We start from the raw sequence: 23,670 nt of genomic DNA on the forward strand, positions 1-23,670 counted from the left end.
CAAAAGTATTGAAAAATAGAGCATGTATTCAACTTCAGCTTAACTCAGTGGAAGGTCTGTTGTTGATTTATGATTCACTAAAAACATCCATGTGCCGGAACTATTCAGTCAAGTGTAATTGATTTTGAAGGGCTACTGGTGACAGTACTTGTTTGTGGGAGATTGCCAGTTCAGTAAGTTGTTCTGTAATATTTATATAATGTATGATAGGTGTATATTTTCAGGTGAGAGCAGAAAGTTCATAGACTGGCATTTCTCCTACTTACTTTAGAAAAAGTGTATGCCAGTGTTGTAATGTCTGTATGAATGTGAGGCTCTTAGAAGATTTCTGCAGCTGCTAGGGCCTGAAAAATAGTTACTGAACAAGTTACGGCAACAAACAGAATTTAAGGAGAAGAATTTTACCATCTCTTTGTGAACTGTCATTATTCAGGCTACATCACGGCATACAGTCATTTTCAAGACCTCCTCTATTTATGCTGCATATAATTATGCTTCTGCATTGAAAAAGAGTGCAACTTTGAGTGACACTGCTTTCACAGCTGCCTGAACATTTTTACTGAGAGTATTTCTTGCACTAGATGGAAATATTCACTTTTAATTGTAGAAAAAAAATAATTCACTTAATATAGAGATTGTAATAAACAAATTTTTTTACTACAGTGTGTTATGTGTACACAGTGCCAAATACTATGTTTCTTTCAGTAGGAATTTTAGTATGTTGGATGTTGCAGCTATGATACTTTGGAATCTTTATACTGCAAGCTGGTCTATCCTACTCCTTTAAACCATACTAGTGTTTTTCCTAAGGATGCTTCCAGCACCTCAGGTTAATATGAGATTTGAAGGCATCATTCTCTAGTAACATAATTTAACTATGTCATCTTCTGTGGTAAGTCTTGAATCAAGAACAAAGGAGTATATCACAAGTCTCTTAAGGGATTAATAGTGTGAATGAGGGCTGATTGGCCTTTGAGATACTTCAATAGTTCAAAAGTCTCTTTCCATCTGAAATCCTCCTTGTGTTTTATGGCAGGCAGAAATTTATAAGAGGCTAGAATTCATTATGACAGGTGAGACAAGCAATGACTTATTTCCCTTGTGGCAACTTTGACTCCATGCTTTACTATAGCTTGACCAGGGAGGCCCCTTACAGAGAGGGCTGTTACAGAGAGAGCATCTTTTGCTTTGGGACTTATGAATATGTTTTACTGCAATGCTTTAATATCCAGAATGGTTTAAGAAATAATTCAAGCTAACATCAATAAAGCAAGGACTTAATGTTTTCTTTAAACACTTTCCTTAGTTTCTCCTGAAGTTCTTATCTTCCAATCCACTACTCTATTTTTATTTCATTCCCACTGGAGTGATTTTTCAATTCCAGCAGAAAAGCACTCGTGTCAGCTGGCATGTGTGTGCACTTTGTGCATCAGGTGGGATGGGTACTTGCATTAACACTGAATGATGCAGGGCAATTTTCTTCTTTGCTTGTGTCCAGGGTATTGGCAGTCAGATCCTCTGGCCTAGGATGAATGGCCACAGCTGAAGCCCTGAACTTTGATCATTTTTGTAGTTATGCTAGTAAATTCAGAATTCTTTCTGCATATACACTGACATGTGCTTCATGCACTGGGTTACAGAGGTAATGCAAGACTTGCCTTTTACTAGGCATGCATTGTTTGAAGAACCGCTCAAGTTATTTTCAAATGGATTTTCCATTTGTCAGACCTGATGCCTGAAGTTTTTATCACAGTTGCCCTAGATCTGCTTTACTAAAGGAGCTACTCTCAGAAGCAAGTTTCCAAAATGTGTTTGAACTGGAGAAGTCTGTGTTCCCTATGCTGTGAGAAATTTCAGGGGCAAATTTCAATGATGAAGGAAAAGGTAAACATACTTTCTTGTTTCAAGTCAGGACAGGAACTTGTCTTCCTGTGTGGGAGAATATAGTATGTGTGTCACTTCATTGATCACTTTTTAATCATATTAGGAAAGCATTTCCTATGTATAATTTAAGGGCTCTTAGGCTCCTGAGTGTGTTGTAAATGCCAGTTTATCTTTTAATTTTATTTCATTGATGCTTCCTTCCACACGGGACTTTTTTGGTGAGGCATTTGATTACCTTTGAAGGCAGTTAAAGTTTTCTCTGCTGACATCTTCCTAAACTCTGTAATTTAAGGAAGTTTTTAATGATTTCAAATTTATCCCACTGCAGTTTTCATTGCCTGGTTTCATGTGGTGCTCAGGCCCTGTGATTACATAATGTACATTCTATGAAAATGATTTGGTGCCAGAGGGGAAGCTCAGAGTACAGGAAATCATTAACATGCAAAAAACCTTGGGTTCCAAAATAGCTTTAATTAGAAGCTTATTTCAAAGAATTACCACCTGCCTCTCATTTTGTCTTTGCATTAGCTCTAAAAATACATTGTGGCTGAAAAGTGTGATGTAAATATATTCATATTCTGAATTTATTTTTCATAACAAAACTACAAAACAACAGTAGCTTGTGCTTAAAAGTAGCACTTTCTGGTAAGGGGACATTTCTCTTGAGATACGAGCTGCTGAAACTATGTAGAGTATACTAAGTGACACCATCTGATATGCAGAAAACACTGTGGTTTATATTTTCACTATATAAATGTGTCACTGGCAAGGCAAACTTCCTGCAATAAGCTTTTTTGAAATGGACATTTCTGGTTGAGTCTTTGGAGGACTGCATTTCTCAAAGTGAAATGTAACAACTTCATTCACTAGACACACATTAAAAACAAATGGCTGAAGGAAATAAGTTGACCTATGAAAAGTGGGAAATAAGAGGTCATACACAATTTAGTTTTCTTTAATTATGCTTTACATGTTTGGCTAACTGGACTTTGAAGCACTAGTGCAAGCTAAAATCCAGATTTGAAAATTAGCAAGTAGGAACAACATAAATAGGATGAACATAGTGGTGGGTATATTAATAAGTGCTGCTTTTAAAAGCCAGAATAGCGATTGCTGATTCAGTCTCATGCCTCTGTTTCTTTAGACATGTACAGTTCAGTACTACAGTGTGCTTGCAGATCATTGCTCTAAAGAACTTGTGATGTCATGCCATATTCAGTTGTATCACTACTGTGTAAACAGGAGAGATTTTAACAATGATATTTTTGTGTGATTTCAATTATGCACGCTAAAGATGAATGCTTCCGTATTTCACATGAAATGTAGCTTCATATATATTCCTGGAAGTGCTGTAGTACTTCACTTCATCACTTTCATGATGTTATGGAATTTGTAAGAAGATTGATATTTATAATACAGAGAAGATCAGAGCTCTTACTATTTGGTACTTAAGCAGTAATCTCAACGTTTGTAATGACTTTTACTTTTTTCTGTTATTTGAGTTGTAATATGTCTACTAGATTATCACTTCCTATCAATTGTATCTGCTATGGTTTTCATCTAAAGAGTAGAAATTAAAAACTTAATTGTATGTTTTAGACTACTATCAGTATAATCAGGAGTACCTGAAATCTAATTATATATAGAAAATAGATAATATTTCTCTGGTAGTAAGGGCATTCGCTATTCCTGTAAGTAGACGGCACAGAGAAGAGTCTGTCTTGCTCTTGTCTTTTCACTAGAGACTGAAAGATTCAACTTTGCCTCAACCAAATGAACAATCTGAATTACACTTTGAAGTGTCCTTCTTATCACATGTTTGTTATTTGTAGCAGGGTTCATGATATGTTATGAATTATATGCAGAATCTGGAACAAAAGGATGGTAGATCTTACTTTTTAGAAAATAGGAAAATCCGAAAAAGAGATGAAGGAAGTGGGATGGACCCTGCTGCTGTATCTTTTTTTTTTTTCTTGTTTTTACCCTAAGCTGAATTTTTATTGTGTATTTCAATCACAAGGACAAGCAATGCAACGTACTTTCTGGCCTTTTACACTATTTATTTTTAAGTAGTTAAGGTTTCTATGAAGAATCACAGTGGAGATGAACAATGTTTTGCACTGTACATTTGTTGCATTTCAGATATTGAATATTTCTTTGACTTCTGTTACCTTTATGGAACTGTAAGAATGAAGCTTTAGTCTATCTTTGTTTTGCTTCACGTTCCTATGTTAGAAAACTTATTAAAGGATTATGGGTGGAACTTAGTGAACAGAGAATTTATTTGGGTTGTTCATGCATACAGAATAATTCCTTAGACAAAATAGAGTATTTTAATCAAGGTGAATAGATGTTTTGAATTACATTTGAATAGGCAATAGACATTTGAATATTTCATGTAGTATTTGCAAGGTAAGAGCTTATCTATTAATTCAGGAGAGATTAATCAGCTTCAGAAAGTGTTAGATAGCTCTCTTTGAATGCCTAAAAACTATTGTTTGTACGAATTTTTACCCTTGCATATGAAGTGCAACTATAATCAGCTTCTGATCTCAGAAATCTTCCGAATGAAACTTTGAATTTAGATTGCTGTACTTGAGGCATGATAAGCCATGTCTTTTGTCATGTCTTATGGCTGCTGAATAATGCATGAGGCTTGAAGTAATTTACTCCAAGCTGCATTTTTTTATTTAATATTTTTTAGACTTGCTGGTAATACAGAGTTGGACTTATTTTTTTTTCTTTTCTTAAAGACAAAAAATGTGAATGTAAAACATGGAAGACATTACCATTCTATTATTTTCACAACAATACATATTTGTGGGCCTTTCTGTTATGTTGCTTAAGTACACTTGAAAGAATAGAAATTGGTTATTTTAAACCACAGTTGTTATGACTGCTTGTAAGGTATGGAAGCATTTAGGAACCAGAATAATTTGTTTGGGAATATTGAAACATTTCTTTAAACTGAAATTGTAATAGTTAGATGCTTAGGAATTTTGTTTTGAAATAAAGTATCTTGCTGCTTTTTTAAAAAAATGTATTCTGAATGTTATCCCCCCCCACAATCTAGTTTGTTTATTTTAGAAAGTAGGCCTTTATCGAGGTTGGAATATTTAGTGTTTTTCCTTGTAGTAAACACTCCCATAAATGAAAATTTACTTTTGTTAGGATTACTTTTGAGTACAATTTTTATTTAGTATTAAATGTAGTTTTAGTATTAAAACTACACAAGTAATGTTGCTTTGTTTCCTTTTTGTTTCTTTCTATTGCTTCCCTTAGGTCGAGATTTGATCTGCATACAGTCCATGGATGGGATGCTCATGTTGTTTGAACAAGAAAGTTATGCTTTTGGCCGGTTTTTACCTGGTTTTCTTCTGCCCGGTCCTTTGGCTTACAGCTCTCGCACAGACTCTTTCATTACAGTGTCTTCTTGTCAGCAGGTTGAGAGTTACAAGTACGTGTTTATGTTCAGTAATTATAGTGTACTTTGGTGGTATCATTTACTAGGAAAACACATTGAAAGTAATCTTGTTTAATTTTTATAACCTTTACTGGAGTATCCAAAAGTAAGTAGTTTTAGGAAAGATGTTATATGTTGCTGACTGATTACTGTCTCAATACAGTCATAGAAGAAAGTGTGCTGTGAGTTCCCGAGGACTTTATGGTCCTATTTTATTTTTATAAAGGTAGTAAGCCTACTAGTTTATCAAGGCTCAGTTGCTCCCAAGTGCCAGGTTTTTTCCTTTCTCCAGTTCAGTGCAGTATGTGCTTTCAGCATTGGAGCATGGATGAAACTGCTGTGAGCTGTTTTAGTTTGTGACCATATTAAATTTATGGGTTAAACATTTAGAAAAATAGAGCAATATGGAAAGTGCAAGACATTTCCACTTCCTCTAAGCACGGGGACTATGTATCATAAGGTCAACCATACACAAACCTAATAGAGAATAACAAAGAGAATGTGAACGATTTTGAAAGACAGACAAGGGGGCATTTGTGTTTATTGTGGAGGAGCAGCTTGAATCCTTGGGGCTCTCGATGCAGCCACCATGTTGAGAGTTTATCAAGTATCCATCTGTTTAGAATTAGATGGATGCTTGAGCAGTGGGACATAGTGGTAGATGTCTGCTGTGAAGCCTTTCTCAAACAAGATATTTCCCTGTTGCAAACCCTTGTTCTCACAGAGGACTAGAGTTATGGTTATTGAATCTCTATTCCTAGCAGTAAATTGGGGTGGGGTAGTGTTTGGGGCAGAGCTACTACCTGTGATGACAAAAATCCACACCCCTTAAAATGGATGAAAAAGTGGTAGAACTGTCAGTCTTACAGAGCAATAGTTGTTCATAGTTCTAACCAGCAGCCAGAGATGAATGATGATGATTCTGGAGCCAATATTTCTTTAACATCTTCATCCTGGATAGGACAATGCATATCCTGAAATTCAAGGACAGTGTCACATTTTTGAAAGTGGCCAATATAAAAAGGTTATATAGGGGAGGCATTCAGAGGAATCTCATGAGGCTGAGGGAATGGGCAATTACCTTAAGGATTATTTTCAGAGGTAATCATACGTATTAAAGAAAACAAGAATGCCTATTTTTATAAATAATGCCGTGGGACTCTAATCCAGGGAGTGTTAGTTGAACACAATGCTTTATCACACTACCCTGTTCTGTTGCCTATAGTTCTCAAGCAGTATTCTTTTAATTTTGCTTCTTAAGATTAATCAGATTATAGACATCATGTATTGTTTTCTTAAAACTAGAAAGGATATATGTGTTGCAAGTAAAAGTAATTTAATAGAAAATTTGTACTTTTCCTAGGAATTTAGAATTCAAATTCTAATACAATATTAGAACAAAATTATAATGTAATCTATTAATGTTGTCAAGGAATAAAGAAACATTTTTTCCTTTAAAGTTAATATCTCATATGTTTAAATTATGTTCAGATTCTTGACCTTTACAAAAAATGTGGCTACAGTTATTCATCAGTCTGTTACTAAATCAGAAGTGTGCCATCCTTACTGTAGGGATATAGTTTTAAAGGAATTTTTCACTTGGGTATTGGTCTTTAGTGTCAACTGTTAAGACACTAATGGAACTAATCTCTAGTGTGTGTCTGAAATATTAGGACATTAGGAAAGACTTAAGTAATCCTTTTAAAGTTAAGGAAACAGATATACTAAGGAGAGGTTATTTTTACTGAATAAAAATTACAGCAGTTGTATCTAGTGTTTTTAGCAGAAAAAGTTTTCTCCAGGGAGGGAGAATCCATTACTTCCCCCCCTCCCTGCCCCCAGGTCAGCCTGTTCGGCTGCTCTACCTCCCTCAATGCAAAGAGAAAATTTTTTTAGGTCAGGATCCTTCTGGTTCCTTTCCAACTCAACTTATTCAGAGATACTGTGAATCTGCAACTTCTTTTATAAATGTGTTAAACTGGAAAAGGGAAGTAAATTCATTCATACATAGGGCAGTTAAAGACATCCTAGTTCTACTAAAAGGAGCTCTCTCAGTATTATTAAATGGGTCATAGCATTCACCTAAAACAATTAGATTTTTTACTCCAAGTGCACAGTTTACCTTTGTAATTAAAACAATTTTAAAAACTAAAATCCTTCAGTAGCAAGCAGAGAATCACTGGCTAGTTAGGTTTGGAAGGGACCTCTGGAGATCATCTAGTGCAAGCCCCCTGCCAAGACCAGGGTCACCTCGAGCAGGTGACACAGGAATATCCAGTTAGGCTGTGACTGTCTCCAGGGAGGGAGACTCCGTGACTCGCTGGTCAGCCTGTTCTGCTGCTCTACCTCCCTCGATGTAAAGAAGCTTTTCCTGATGTTGAGGTGGATCTTCTTGTGGTTTAATATATGGCCATTATGCCTTGTCCTTTTGCTGCACCACAACGCATGCATGAAATATGAAGAATATTGTTGTCATAATTTTAAATCTCCAACTTTGACAGTGAAGAAAAATATGTACTGCTATTTTAGATTGAATCGGAACATTCAGGAATGTGTTGCTTTAAGCTTAGGAGCTGATGGTACTCCATGACTTCAAGAATTAAATGCTGTCTTTTTGGATAAGTTTAACTTGGGTCTTATTCTATTGTTTATTTCACTAATGTAGAAACCTTCAGTATTCTACAGGTTATCTGTTTGCATACACTGGAAACGGGGTAAGTCAGTGAGTTATAGCACCAGCACAAATTCAGGAAAGAGTGACAGAAGAATCAATTAGGATGCAGTTTGAACACTGAGGATTGCATAGTTGTAAAGAGGACAGATAGATGTGCAGAGCTTTTATGGCAGTTGATTTTGTTTGTTCAAATGTCTTCATTGCCAATTTTTCTTAGTATGGTCTGTTGGCAGTTAAAAATAATAAAACTGCCCCAAACCTTTCAACTTTTTGTAAATGTGCCACCTACTGATTTCAGTTTACTGTGGTCTTTTAGATTGGAGCCACTTTAGTTTACTTAATGGAGGAGCTTGTAAGTTTCACTATTAGATAGAGCAGATTGTATTTCTGAGTGATTTAAAAGTTTTTTGAAAGCTTAATAAGAGCAAGAAAAATTAATTTTTCTGTTAGAGTTCCAATTTCACCATTTGATAATTTGTTTCTTCTATCTTTGTGGTCTGTACTTCTATCTACTAATATTTAGACTATTTAATTTATTTTAACTCCACATAAAATCTGAATAGAAATGCTTGTTTTACACTTTTACACTTTTTCCACCTTTACACTTAGCTGCTATCCTACACTGATACTAGTCTTAACATCCTTGCTGACGGTAGACATGTTGCAGTGGGCTTTCCAACCATCCTTTTAGGCTGTTATTTTACTGTGTATGTATACTCATGATAATTATATTTTATTTTTTACTTAATGTAGAGGTAACTACAAAGATATAATTTTTTAAAAATATTTTTAAACTGCCTGTAACAGATACCAAGTGCTGGCATGTGCGACAGATGCTGATGAAAGACATGACACAGAACAGCGAAAACTCAGTTCTGGAAAAAGGCTTGTGGTAAAACCCGTTTATTTTACATACCCTGTATGGACACTGCACACATATTGAAATGGCTGACGCTAAGTAACGAATGGAAACATTGTCTGCTGACAAAGGACCTGATCCAAGTGCTGCTAAAGGCTATGGAAAGACTCCAGTAGATTTCTATTAAGGTTTCTTTGGGCTTCAGTTGCTTTAGGCTGGGCCTTAAAACTTGCTGTTGTTCTAACGAGAAAAGAAATACAACTGCAGTGGAAATAACTGTTTCTAGGGCAATCATTGTAATGCAGAACCTACAATGTAGTAAAACAGATAAATAGGTACACCTGCATTATTGCTTATGTTTTAAAATGTAGTCTGATTGTGACTTTGTATTGTAGAAAATGAATCTCATTCTCCTTGGGGACTCAATAGTCTTCTGGAGGTCTCTGTCACTAATTTGTTTAATATTTGAGCTGCCTTTTCTTAAGAGGAAGAGAATTTAATTCTTTTGGTCCTGCAGTAGAGTTGCTTGTCTTCTAAATATACTGCATATATAAAATGCTAGATTCATCATATTTCAGGTGCAACAGTAAAATATTGGGAGAACATCTTCCATCCACTAATTGTAGAATTTTTCAAATACACATAGGCTGAATCCTACATATACATGTTGAAGAAGGCAATTTATAAATGAAAAACCTGTCGACTTAATCAGATAGACTGCAAATAAAACAGTTTTTTAAAATCTAAAATGTGAAGCATGCTTGGAAACATACGTAATAAGCTTGATTTTTCCCTTTAACTTTTAAGATAACACTTCCAGTTTCATATATCAGATATGCCAGGATATTTGCTGACACATTCTATTGCTCTTTCAGCAAAATAATTGATGTTGTTCATATAGGAAGTGCTGACATTTGGACTTTGATATATTTTTACTTGAAAATTCTAAATTTCTATTTAACCAGCTTGGCAAAAGTCAAAAGCATTTTTTGCATGTGTGTTTAGTTGAAATTTCTCAGAGGAGCTGAGGAAACAAACCTATGAAATGTGTCAATAAGCAGTAGTATTGTTTAAAGACAGGTGAGGCAGGATTTCTAAGTAGTTGTTTATTATATCAATGTACATAGTTGGAGAAGTAAACAAACCAATATACACCAGCATGCTCCAGATTAAAGGGTGTACATGAGTGGCTGCAAGCATAAATATTGGCTTGCACACCTAAAACATTTGTCTAGTTTTCCATTTACATATATTGGTGGAATCAGTTGTCACCATTTGCTTTTTGTCCTTGTCCTTAAGAACCAAGGATGTGTACAGAGGTAGATGAAAATTATTCTAAATATATATTCTTGGATTCATTAGTTAAAGTATAAATCATTTCCATTTTGAGTGGGATGTGTATTTTAAATTCTAAATGTACTTAACTGAACTGCATAGCCAACAATTCAAAATATGGTGGTTTTTCTGCTTGAGTCACGTTAAGGGAAGTTATTGACTGCCCTCAGAATAAGAAGATAATTCTTATCTATAAAAAGACCTTGATTTTGCTTTTCTATCTAGGTTAATGATATGTTATTTGATTAGTTCTGAGCCTTCTCAAAGTTTGTCTTTAATATGCAGTTGTCATTTGGTTTCTGGAGCATGCTTTTTCTTTTGAAGGTGGATTGGGTTTTAAACATCGGAGAGCAAGCACTGGATATATGTGTTGCTTCATTTAATCAGGGAGTTTCTTCTGTTTTTGTGCTTGGTGAGAGAAACTTCTTTTGCCTGAAGGATAATGGGCAAATACGATTCATGAAGAAGCTTGATTACAGTCCGAGTTGCTTCATCCCTTACTGTTCAGGTTTGTAAAAGAAGATTTAATTTTAGCTTGGTCACTTTTTTTTTTTTAACCACTGAATAAATATATTTTTCTGAATAAGGAGTTTGGATGGGGCATTTTGCAACCTGGTCTAGTGGAAGGTGTCCCTGCCCAAGGCATTCAGGTTAGATATTAGGAAGAAATTCTTGACTGTGAGGGTGGTGTGACAGGAACAGGTTTCCCCAGTGCTGGCAGTGTTGAAAGCCAGGTTGGATAAGGCCTTGAGTGACCTGGTCTAATGGGAGATGTCCCTGCCCATGTTAGTGGGAACTGGGACTAGATGATCTTTATGGTCCCTTCTAACCCAAGACATTCTATGAATCTATGAGTCTATGATCTGTAGAATCATAGAATTTGGAGCGCTCTTTTTGAATGAGGTAGGTTTATTTTCAAATGTTACTTTTTGTGAAGTGTCATAATTTTTAGAATCTAAATATTTTCTTATCACCAAATTGAGATACTTGTCTGGTGTCCAGGCTATCAAAGCAACAAACACAGAGGAATGACAGTCTTTGGAAGTGTAAACTAGTGTTTGAGGACCTTTTGATTTATGACCTTCTGATATTTACAGATTCTTAAAAATATCAAAATTTATTGTTATTCCATTGGTGGAAACAACTTGGTTCGATACTTGGTTCAAATTATAGACTATTAACACCTATTCTCTTTTAATTTCAAAAATGATCGGATAAATTTTTGACAGTATGTCTCTTTTTGAACTTAAAATTTTAATATTTAGAAATTTGGTCTTGGCAATCTTCACATTTTATACTTTTTGATTTGAATTATACTATAAATAAACCCTGCAAAAGCATACACATTTAATTGGTATTCACAAGTTGAATAATTAATGAATGGTGTGTAAATAGCAGCTATTTAATCAATGTGTATTTTGTCATATCTATCCTGGAATGCCAACATGGTCATTATGGGTCTTTGTCATGTTTTAAGTTACCAAACATGGCTGGCCAGAACCTTAGAAAGTTGTGGCATGTATGGTGGAATATGCAATTGAAATTGGTATCCATAATTAATCACATATGTCCTTGGTTGTGTTGATGTAACTCTCCTAACTTTTGATGCTTTATACTAAATTAATTTTTAACAATTAATGGATTAAAAATAAAAGAAAACATAACTATAACGAAAAGTACTGACTTTTGAAAAACCTTTAATCCTAAAATTGTTTTTTTGTCTTTGAACAGTGCGAGAAGGAACAATAAACACTTTAATTGCAAACCACAATAAAATCTTGAATGTTTATCAAGATGTTACATTGAAATGGGCCACTCAAATTCCCTGCATTCCTGTATCAGTAAAAGTAGCGAATTTTCAGTAAGTAGCTTGTTAAAGTTTACTTTTTACTTAGATTAATCTCTGGTTGTGTAATCTGTGTCTAGTTCCTAGCAAACAGTTCTGAGGTAAGTTTTAAAAGGAAAATTCTAAGTTTTTTTCCTTTGTTTTGTAAAATGTTCATTTCATTAATGAGTGCATGTCCTGAGGTAGCTTTATGATGCTTGTATGTATGCTAGAACAATACTAGAATTGCTCTACTATGCTTTAGACTTTCTATTTTTTCTTTCTTTGAGTGAAGTTTGAACCTGGAGTCTCATAGCTCCAGCCCAGTAGCTTCTTTTTGAAAAGAATGAAAAGCGTGATTGTGCCATCTGTCAAGATCCTTCCCTGAGACAGGAAAATAGGGAAACTCACTGAAAATCTGTTCTTCATTAAGCATTTAAGAGCATATGCATTCCAGAGATGATTTGTTAAAACCGATTATTAAAATCCAGTGTTAAATTATGGAAATAAAGGAATTTGTAAATTGCTGAGGGCTGCACTGCACCAGACCAAAACTTTTTCTAAAAGAAGCATGAGACAGATCAGGGGAAAAGTGGTTGGGTGGGGGATTGGGCAAAGAGAAAGTAGGACATGTTTCTAACTTGTGCTGGGACTGTCACTTGAATAAGCAAACCACAGAAAGGTTCAGCCAGTGTTTTTGTACAATCCAATTTCTGCCTGTACCGTGTGTCCCCAGAGCTGGACTGGGTGCTGGCTGCTCAGTGCCTATGGCCATCCGGGATGCAGGAGGAGTGTCCTTGTCACGTAGATCTTCTGATCCTCAGCAGGCTGGTGGCTGCTGGGCCAACATACACTGGATTGCTAAACATTTGTTCTTAAGTCAAGCATTTTACCTCCAGACAAATGGAAATAGAACATCTGACCAACTAGCTTTACTGAGTTGTGCAGAGTAATCTGAGGGATGTTTGTGTTTTGTTTGTTACTAATAGATACCAAATTAAAAAAAAAAAATTCATAATTTATTTTTTTAGGAGACAGTTGGGCTGGCTTTCATCCAACAAACAGGTCTTAACAAGTGAAATATAATGAACAGTCTCAGTGGGCCACTTGGTATACCCAGAATTTGATTATGTAGTATAGTTTTTGAAGTATGGAAAAAATATTTGAATCACAATAATTTGAAAAAAAACCACTGGTGTTTACAAGAGCAGATTGCACTAACATTTGTGTATACAATTACTTGTTTGAGAACCCATTATATTGAACCATCTGTTTCAATAATGTGTCTGAAATGTTTATGCAGCTTCTGCCTGTTCCCTGTGAACTTCAACACTCAGCAGTTTGATATTAGAGAGAAATCTGAGAGCCTATAATTGTCCCAGCTCAACTTGCTAGTTAGATTCAGAATTCCCACAGACCTATGAATGCCAGGGTTTGACTTGGGGTTGTGTTCTTTAGCAGGTAGAGAGGCAGCAATCTGGTAATGCAAACCTCTTTATACGGGTACCGATGAACGAAGGAACATCTGTGTGCCTGCCCCCAATGGCCTGAAAGGCAGGGAGAGGACTGTGTGTTTCTGAGCTATGCTTTTACCTGTCTATTGGAAAATATGCAGTATGCTGTACTTCCTTCTGACATTTAAAAAAAAAAAAAAAAAGCTAAACAGCAAAAACTGTAGCAAAGCCTGTAGAGATGGTAATTTGGCTTAAGTAGGGCATATGTGGTTTTTTTGGTATTTTTTTTTAGTATTTTGAAAGGGAATTCTTTGTGAGTCGATGTGATAGTGATATTTTGTACTCAAGAGAGACCTCAGTCTTAGCTGGGGCGTCTGAGCACAGCACTACTGTAACATAAATAATATTAAGGACTTTAATAAGCATGAAGTTGTTAATCTTACACTGCTGAAAGATTGAAGTACCTTAAATATGATATATGCCAATTAATTACTTTCTTCACTTCTATTGCAATAATACTTAAAAAGTGGGTGGAGCATTCTGAAACAGTTGTCTCTACAGTTCATACATGTTCATTTCTATTTTCCCCTTGGCATATTGTCTGTTACTTCTAATGTGTGACTCTAGCTTGCTGGATAAGAAAAACACTATTAGAAGCTATTTTATGTAAATCCATTGGGGCAGGAGTAGTAATTGCCTCACAAAAGCAGCTTGTGATTCCAGTGTATGCCCCTCCTTATTATTTATGAATTGATTTTTCCTCTTAAAATAATGTGTAATACATATTTCTCTATTGCAATACCAGTATGTAGAAAAAGATAATAATATACGACAACATTTTAAATTAAATTCCAGTACAAACTGCTTGATTTCCATCATGTTCTCTGAAACATGGAAGAAAAAAATAGAATCAAGGAGAAGCGGTTACTTAGAACTGCATTTTTAGGTGTTTCTGCACACTAAAAGTTATGTGTTTTTAAGCTGTTAAATTACACATTTTTGCCTTCTGTTAAAACCTGAATACTGTGTTAAAACCTGAATACTCTCTGTCAGGATGTTGAAAACCTGCTTCAAAAGCTTGTGATCAGAAACTTGAACTGCAGGCAAAATTTTGAGTGCTTATCTTATTCTGGGTTTTCTCTGAATATCTCCGTAACTTGTCACTGAACTGGAAGTTCAGTTCTTGTAATTGTTATAGAAGTTGTCCCTTATTTTGTTGGAAGTTTATATTCTGGTTCTGCTAATGTATATTAGTTACTGTTTCTGACATATTTTCTATGTCAAGGGGACTCCTACATACTTCACACTGCCTGGATTGCTTCAGAAGTGTAACCACTTACACTGACAATTAATTTGAACTGCTTAGGTCTCTGTCTCAGCAAAAATTTTTCTTCCCATGGATAATCCTACTTGAACAGTTCTATTTTTACATGCCCTGTGTTGTTATCCTTCAAGTTGTGGCTGTGCAAACACATTCTCAATGAAGCTGAAACTCTTGAAGAAAATGGTTTAGGTGCTCTGCCCGAGTTGATTAAAAACCCCCAAACATCCTCCCACCAAATCCACAAATGGCCCCTCCCAAACCTTTCTAGAGTGGTTTGAAGAGAAACTGTCCATATGCTGCAGCTGAAACAGCTGAAATCCAGGAAAGTTACACAAAGGAAAGGCAAGAATTCCTACTCTGCTCAAAATTTCAGTGTTGGAATAGTTGTATGCAGCAGTACTGCTTGGTATCCACCATAATTACGTAAGTATCTTCAGAGAATTGACTTTAAAGTCCATTCCCTTTTTACCTGGCCTTGAGTCTCCATTTTTCTGTTTCATGAGAGACCTCTTTTCTAAGACCTACTTTGTACCTCCACATCTCCTTTACAAGGAAATTTCATAAGAAGTATCTCTTACAGATTATAAATACTACGAATTTGTCACTGATTGGTGCTTCTTGAGATGTGTTAAGATTTCTCTTTGTCTCTTTATCTTCTTACTTTTTATGAGCCCATCACAAGTAATAGTTTTTTTCTCCATCTGAATTATTCTGTCTCCATGTGCTTGACCATAAAAGGTTCTTGGAGTAGATTATAATACCTAGACAACTACTTTCTATTTATTTGACACTTGGCAGAGCTGTTTCAAAGAGTACATCTTTTAATGGCTGACTGATTGCACTGAGTATTAATTACTCTGTCCTTGGCCTGAAACTAGAACATTGTGTTAAGGTGCCTTTGGTCTGAAGCAAAATAGCTTGTGTTGCCAACCTCTGGGATATTTCTGTCACAAATATCTGAAATGCCAGTGTGAGTTGAGTTTAGACACATAGATAGAGAAGAATATATACACATGTTTAGAGTTTGGATGTAGTCTTGGGAAAGGGGTTTCTGTTTTGATTACTCCCAAGTTATGAACCTGTGTTTTGCCATAGGAATACATGAAGCCTTTGAATTTGGACTTTATTTTTTCCCTTCTGAACATTTTTAAAGTTCACTATTCTCCAATTTATTTTTTGATTTTGTTTGTATACAGTCTTCAAGTTATATCTAATAAGCCTGTGAATGCCAAAAGGTAGCCTGACTTTTTTCATTTAAAATGAAATGCAAACTTGCTCAAATACCTCTTTTCTTCAAATCAGTGTTTCACAATGTCTCTAATTTTGGTTATTAGTGCTTTTGACTGTCCACCAAGAAGTTAAGTCTGGTGGAATTCATATGGCAAAAAAATGTTGATTTCACATGGAATTTATCAGCAGGCACAGTTCTTTCTAACAGGAAGCCAACCTCAGAATTTAGGGGATGTGTTGTGGGAAATATATTTATTTAGTCTCTATTCTACTGGGGACTCTTAATACTTTAGGCACCAGTTTATCAGCAAACGTAATGGTTGAATGAAGGACATTTTCCCTTTCAGCCACATTAGAATTTGGTTAGTAATACCCAAAAGAAAAAAATTTAGAGCCACTGTAGTGAGGCAAAAGTTTGTGGGTTTGTGTTTTGGGGTAAGTCACCTGTTCTGAATATGGCAAATTGTGATTTAATTTCCCACATTTGTGACTCATTATTTTAAAACTTGTGGCTTTATATAGAGTCAGTTGTGCCCACTGTTGTCCTGTGCAGGTCCAGGAGTTGGGCTCAGTGATCCTTTTGGGTCCCTTCCAACTCAGCATATTCTGTGATTCTCTTGTACTTGTCTGTAGGTAGTTGGATTCTTTGCATATGTACTGCCTCTTGTTTTTAGGAGCTACATCTGGGAACTGGAATACAGTAACCAATTTTATTTTGTGATCATTTGTATCCACCGCTATATCTGTAAAGCAAGACTGTTATTCATGGAAGAAAGATTCTTGAAAAGAATAAACCACATAATGATGTGTGTGCCTTGTAAAATATGAAGTTGCTTTTATTACCTGGGGTTGACAGGTATGGACAAGTTGATGAAAGCAGCTAGAATATTTACTTTCACTTTCATTTATTTGGCAGATAAATATAATTTTACTTGGTAGTGGAACAGTGTGTTTTCGGAAGAGGAAATATAAAGAAGTCTGGAAAGGGTTTTTTATGCCGAAGTAATTTATCACCTCCAAAGAATTAGAATTTCTGAGTTTCTTAAAGTATTAGATTTCCAGCAGTCAACCTTTTAGCTTGAGTTAAGCTAGTAAATAGATTTTCATTATTTGAGATGGGGAAAAAATAGATTTTCTTTTTTAAACAAATGTAAGCGTTGAAAAGTCAGGAAATAAAGTAGATTTTATATGGTCAGGATGACAAGCAGGGTTACTTAGCAAGCTTTATCCGCACTTCAGCTCTTTATGAACTTTAAGTCTGCCTTTGGAACAGTGATCCCATAAATATATCATAGGGTCCCACAGAATCACCACTGATTCTGTTTTGCTCAGTTTGCCATCAAGAAGTGGTTTCTGTCTGCAAATTGCCAGTACTACTTTTCCAAGTATGATCACTGCAGTCTTGACTGTTGGGGTCATACCTGAACCCCTAACATTGGTACATGAACCATGAACCTGTTATGACTCTGTTAGATAGTAATATATTAATCAACCATCTCTTAAAACCAGCTACCCATAGGTTATTTGTGTTATTTTTTTTACATATGCAGAATTAGAATTGAATTAGAGACTAAAATTTATTACTTTAAAGTTGCATTGTGTAGGCTGAGATTCAGGAAATACTGCAGCTTACTGAATCACTGAAAAGTTACTGGTTTAAGTTGCTATAATAGTGTCCAATTTTCTTACTACTTATAAGAGAAAATAAAGTGAATCATTGCATCTAGAATTTGTAATGTTGTTCTTGTATGAGTTTCTCCCCTTGCATAAATAATAAAGATGCAGAGACTATTTGACTAATGAAGGCACTGAAATTTAATTTTCCATGTAATCATGTTAGTGTAGTATTCACATACTTATTATCTCATGTGGAGCTGATAGCCATGACTACTGCACTTTCCTATCTCTCAGGATGTCCCCACTTATGTTACAATTGCACAGGTGCATTGCAAAACAGTATTTTACAATATTTTAACATACAGGTTAGTTTTAAAGACAGTGACTTCTAATTTACTAAAGCAATAGTTTCTTGATGTGCTTTGAGTTATCATTTTACTCCAACTCTACTAAAAATAATTCACTAAAATGATGAGTGCCTGGAGAAAAATTTCAAATGCTTTAACCCTGGATGTGAAAGAATATGTGAGGAAGGGTTGGGTGGGTTTTATGACTTAGTACCTTACTGTGTGTTCAGTAGTCTGTTCCTATCCAGTCTTTCCCCATCAGTCTGCAGCTTGACTGCAAGGCTGAGAATTACTGGTGACTGAAACAGAGATTTTCACTACACCACCTCCAATGCACTTGAAGCATAAGCCAAATGACATATGCTTTGCATTTCAGGAGTGTCCACCAGTCTGCATTTTGAAGGGGAACACTCTGCTGAGAGATGTTAATTGTGTTTGTTGCATTTAAAACAAAACCCATCTTTCCCACAACACCAAACAATAGAGAGTTTTACAGTTAGTGCAGTGAATGGAGAGAATCACCTTCTTTCCTTTTTGAAAATGTTTAATACAATGCTCCCTTGGGATCTTCTGATTTATCAATATTTCATATTAGAATGGTTGGTAAGAAATGCATGGTTTGTATACTTACTGGTCTAATGAGGTTTAAAGTCCCTGTAGACTGTTGTTCAGGGCTTCATAGAACAAGACTTGTGTGTATGAGTAATAGCTTCCACCTGACATAGTTAACATGTTTGTAACTTCATGGCACTTTATCTGAATAAAATTATATAAAAAGTCTCCAAATCAGCAACCTGTCTCCTTAAAGAAGAGAACATACAAAATTTAAATTATTTGTTTTGACACAGGATTAATTCCCAGATTTGAACTCATTTATGTAGCCCAACAGACTGATGAGTTTAATTTAAATATGGTAGGTGAATAAAAAATTGTAGTTCACAATTCTGTTGTATAGTCATTGGTTGAAAAATGTGCTTTAATGAAATTTTAGCTTCCAATATTTTTAAAATAATATAAAAAACTGCAATCGGTTTGTTAATGAGAAACTATTGGCCTGGTCCAAATATGAACTTGAAATTAAAACTTTTTTTCTGGCACAGAACTCTAGTATGTTGGGTGGTTGGATGGATGTACTTTACGTAGCTAGGCTCTCCCAAACAGTAGAAAGGCAACAGGAATTACAGGAATTGAATTTAACTGGAAAAAACATGGAGAAATATTGTAGTTGAATTAAGTATATAAAGTGTAAAAGTGCAACCACATAGATGGTAATAGTGGGTGGAGTCAAAATAAAACTCGCCTCATTGAATTTTTTAGCTATCCAGGTGCTTGAAAATACTTTGTTCTTCATTCCAGCCCATCTGTTATTCCTTATTATAACTGACATCACCACGGCTACCACAACTATTAAAGGATCACTGTATAAAAATGGCAAAACTTACATATAAACCCAGCAAAACTTAGCACTTATTACACAGTTTTATGGAAAGAAAACTGCAGGAATCAAACTTTATAGTTTGTTGAAAGATTTTCCCTTTCTGTGTAGTAGTACTGTAACAGAGGCAATGCCAGTTATGACGTACAGTATATATATATATTTTTATTTGAGTGTTCTGTAAGAATGTTGCCTGATCTGAGAAGTTAAATGCAGAGATTTCTAGAATCTTTCTACTTAAACAAAATTGCATTTTAAAGAAACGTTTTTAAGGGGAAAAAAAAAAATTACATCTGTTTTTCTCATTGCTGATTTGCCACTGGATTTTTGAGAGATGGCAGCAGAAAGTATGACCCTTTTCAAGGGTCTTTTGAAGAGATAAATTTAATATGTGTATCCTAGCCACAAAATATGAATGATGATTGTATTTCTTTAACTTTAGAAGGATTCTGATCCTCAAAAAGACACGGATGTGCCCCATACTATGTCCAGCATATACTGTGATTCAGGTCTGGCTTTTCTAGCAAGCTAGATTCAATGGTTCTCCTAATTTTATTGCATGCCATTTATTTGCTTTTTAAAAAAAAATACTTTTTACAGTCATATGATTTTGCAAGTATTTCAACTTTAACACTTAAAATATTCCTACCTTCATGGTTCTAGAGAAAACCTTAAAAGTGGAGATTCTCAAGAACAAGAAGGCAAGTAACACCCCTGTAGTATTTTAGATTAGATCCTTGTGTTTAAACAAAGGTCATGGAGGTCTTTTTTTGGCTAACCCACTATTTGTGTATGCCAGTTGTTGTGACAGAGTGGACTGTAACTTGTATCAGGTTCTGAACTCTCAGTCTTGGAGCTGGTTATTGAGCTATTGGAGTTTATGGATGTATTCTGACACTCTACCCCTGAAAGTCCTGGATGTCTTGTTTGAAAAACAGTTTTATGAAAAGTTTCAGTCTGTTGATTTTGAATGTCTTGATTATTATGCTAGTAACCTGAAAGACTTTTTTTGTACAAAGAGGAGCACATGGGACATTTATGTCAAGCTGTGGAATTGAGAGGCAGCAAGCAGTGCAAAGTGCTAGAGATGCTTTGAAAAAGCGGTTTTGTTCTTGGCCAGACAGGGTGAGGACATAATTATCAATATTGTTAAAACTAATTGTAGAAAGTGACACACTTTGTCCTCACTGAAATGCTGATGAATTTTGACACTTTCAGTAACTGTGAGGAGAAAGATGTGAACTTATTTGAGTTGAGTGTTTTAAAAGTCATGCAATTCTTCAAGTTTTCAGAATAAATCTGTTTTAAAGACACATTATGGTTATTCTTGTTAAGCTCTTTATAATCTGTGCGTGGTCTAATTTTCCTTGTGTACCTCCCAGTATTCTTATAGGAAGCCAACTATTAGGAATATACTTTATCTAAGATGATAAACTTATTAGAGCATAGATTTTATCAGTGAAGCTCCTTTTATGTCAGAAGGAGAGATCGCAGGGGTCTCTCCAGCTTGCCTGTAGGGACATGGACTCTAACCACTGTCTTGAAGTGGGAATAGAGAAGGTTTAGAGGAAGGATAAATTTTGAAGCTCTCCATATAATAAATTCACAATGGCATAGTTGTTAGTAGAGCCTTTGAAAGGTGTTACATACCTGTCTGTCTGCCTGTGAGGGAGCTTGGGTTTGAAACAGATTGTAGGTTTCACATGAAGGAAGTGCAAATGCAGAAATACACTCTAAGAGAGAATGAAGCATGGCGATGTTTTAAGGCATCACAGCTGGCCCTGTTTTTTTTCTTGTTGCTGATGCACAGTACCTGCTGATGCAGGTACTGTCACAGAAATCACAATGCAATTTCTCTTGTTTCTTGTTATTTAGAGATCTGACATATAGGCTGCACTCTTACTAAAGCAATCTGATTTGCTTGTCAGTCCTCACATTAATTTTGAATTCTGCTAGTGCCACTAAGTGTCTTAGCTATGGAACTATGATACTAAGAAATGCAATATGTAAATTATGAATTTTTCCTTGAATACATTATACTTTCAGTGCTCTTTATATATTTTTTTTTTTTTGCTTAAAGCAAGAACATATATTTCTGGAGGCCTGTGTCATCATTCTGAATATTATGTTTTTATTCTACTTGGTGAAAAATACTAACTTTAAAACTGCATTTTGGATAGCTATCTGCTGTAATTTTAAAATAAAACTTCTGTTACTTCTGAAATAGTTTCGACTTTATATTTAAAACAAGAAGAAACAAAGCTGGTAATCCTTCAGATAAAATTCTGCATTTTGTATGCATCTTGTAGCATGAGCTTAAATTTCATGCCTAGCCTGCCTGTATTAGTTTGTGTGTGGTGTGTGTGTTCCTTGCCTGGAGGGACCAGTAGGTTGTCTCGTGCAGGGATGTCTGTCCCAAGGCATTTACTGTTAAATATTAGCCTGGTAAGATTCCCTTGTGCCAAGGAAATAACTCTTAAGCTGTTATACTGACCCTGATAAAAAACCCCACACCTGCTTCACAAAATAAGACGTGGTAGCTCTCAGGGCTCACCTGTATGAGAGCTCTGCTGCCCCGCAGGTGGCAGTAGTGCTCTGGCAGAAAGGACCCCCGACCCAAACTCCTAGGAGTAGTGCTTGCCTTTAACTCGGCCATAAAAGTAAAAACAGTCAATTTCCTTCTCTTTTCATCTTTTTTTTTTTTAATTTTTACTTTATTCCTTTTTTTGGTTATGATTGATGGAAAATACTCCTTTTTGTTTGGTTGCTGGATGGCATTTTAGGCAGAGCGTCTGTTTCAAAGTGAAAACTACACAAGGAGAACTACAAAAGCTGAAGCCTGGTGAGAGTTTGTCCTGGTGCTGGCTTCTTTGCTGCTTTGCTGTGTAGTGTTGCCATGTAAAGTTGCTTGTGGAGATGTCTTCACTCACAAGTAGGGAGCAAAAGTACCCATATAGGACCTGAAAGGTGTAGAATTCTTCAGCCATTTAAAATGGTCACATTCAGGTTTTACTCAGTTCTGCCTCTGCATTTCAGTGTTTGCAAGAGAGAATAAATGTTAACCTGTTGTTCTACTAATAACTTCTATTTTTTTACCTACTTTTCCATTTGTTATCAAGATGAAATCATGTTTCATTTCCCTCTTGTTCTTGCATGTATTTAATAATTTTTTAAACTAGATTAGTATCTGGTATTCTGTTAAGTTCAGCCATCCTAAGGTATCATACAAATGGGAAAGATGAAGAATGCTTTTCTCTAAAACAGCCACTTTATGCTATTTAATATAATTACATATTGTTAAATAATTATGTTGAACACTATATTTACATTATTTGTTTGCATGCCCTCTGCAGAGTGTGCAAAGAATGTTAAATATATAATATAAATAGTTTTAAAAGAGTTTTAATTTTTGGGAGTAAATAGATTGTCAGTTTGTATGTGTAATAGAACGGGGAAGGCTTACACCTATGAGTATTACTTCTAATGTAAGCTGAACCAAGATTTTTTTACTGAGGAAAGCATTTTAAAGAAGCCTCAGAGTGCTCCACAGATGTGCAGGACACTTAGGTATCAAAGTAGCTTGCATTGAGTCACTGAATGTACTTTGAATATTTAGCTGTGGGGATACTTGAGATTTTGGAGTGTGTATTTAATAAGAGTTAGATGGGCTTTTAACTTTTATTTCCATTAATTCATGCTAGAAATTTATTTTAATTAGTTACTCCTAGGCTGATCTTCCTTCAGTGTTTTACCAAACTACTTCACGTAGTTACACTGTAACATGACACTGAAATTGTAGTGAACTTAGAATAATTTAGGTTTTCAAAAGCACTAAACTAAAAAGTGCTATTGAGGTGGGCTCTTGCCTATAATTACCTCAAAGGGTGATAAAATGAGAAGAGAAATGGATTCAAAATGCTTGAGCACAGTTCCAGGAATTAGTTTCCTAATTTAGTAGTTTTTAAATAATACATCATCGATAAGGAACAGAAAGTAGCATTGCAGAGAATCTTGTTTTCTAAAATGGTTGGTTTGAATAATAGCAATTAAGACTACTTCGGAAATTGAAGTAGAAATTTTATGAGCTATTATAAATAATTAAAGCTGCAAATGGTGTCAATAACCAGACCTTGTCCTAAGAGTTGTGCAAAGCTTAGCATGTGTCATTCAAGTAAAACTCAGAACTAAAAATTCAACTTCTTTATCAATTGTTTGAGTGATCA

General features: G+C 35.2%; 1 protein-coding gene across 5 annotated transcripts in view; it reads left to right on the forward strand.

Moving 5' to 3' along the window:
- The window catches only part of BBS9 (Bardet-Biedl syndrome 9), a 292,130-nt gene that overhangs the window by 22,978 nt on the left and 245,482 nt on the right, over positions 1-23,670 (forward strand). For all 5 annotated transcript variants that reach the window (XR_012054621.1, XR_012054622.1, XM_032747134.3 and 2 more), the window contains exons 6-9: positions 5,167-5,341; positions 8,829-8,913; positions 10,540-10,723; positions 11,947-12,076. Coding sequence is in view for 3 of the 5 variants with exons in the window: in XM_032747134.3 (XP_032603025.3) it covers positions 5,167-5,341; positions 8,829-8,913; positions 10,540-10,723; positions 11,947-12,076 (574 nt within the window). In the remaining 2 variants the exon portion in view is untranslated. The remainder of the gene's footprint in view (positions 1-5,166; positions 5,342-8,828; positions 8,914-10,539; positions 10,724-11,946; positions 12,077-23,670) is intronic.

The sequence above is a fragment of the Taeniopygia guttata genome, chromosome 2 (genome assembly GCF_048771995.1).
Source record: "Taeniopygia guttata chromosome 2, bTaeGut7.mat, whole genome shotgun sequence".
NCBI classification, from domain to species: Eukaryota; Metazoa; Chordata; class Aves; order Passeriformes; family Estrildidae; genus Taeniopygia; species Taeniopygia guttata.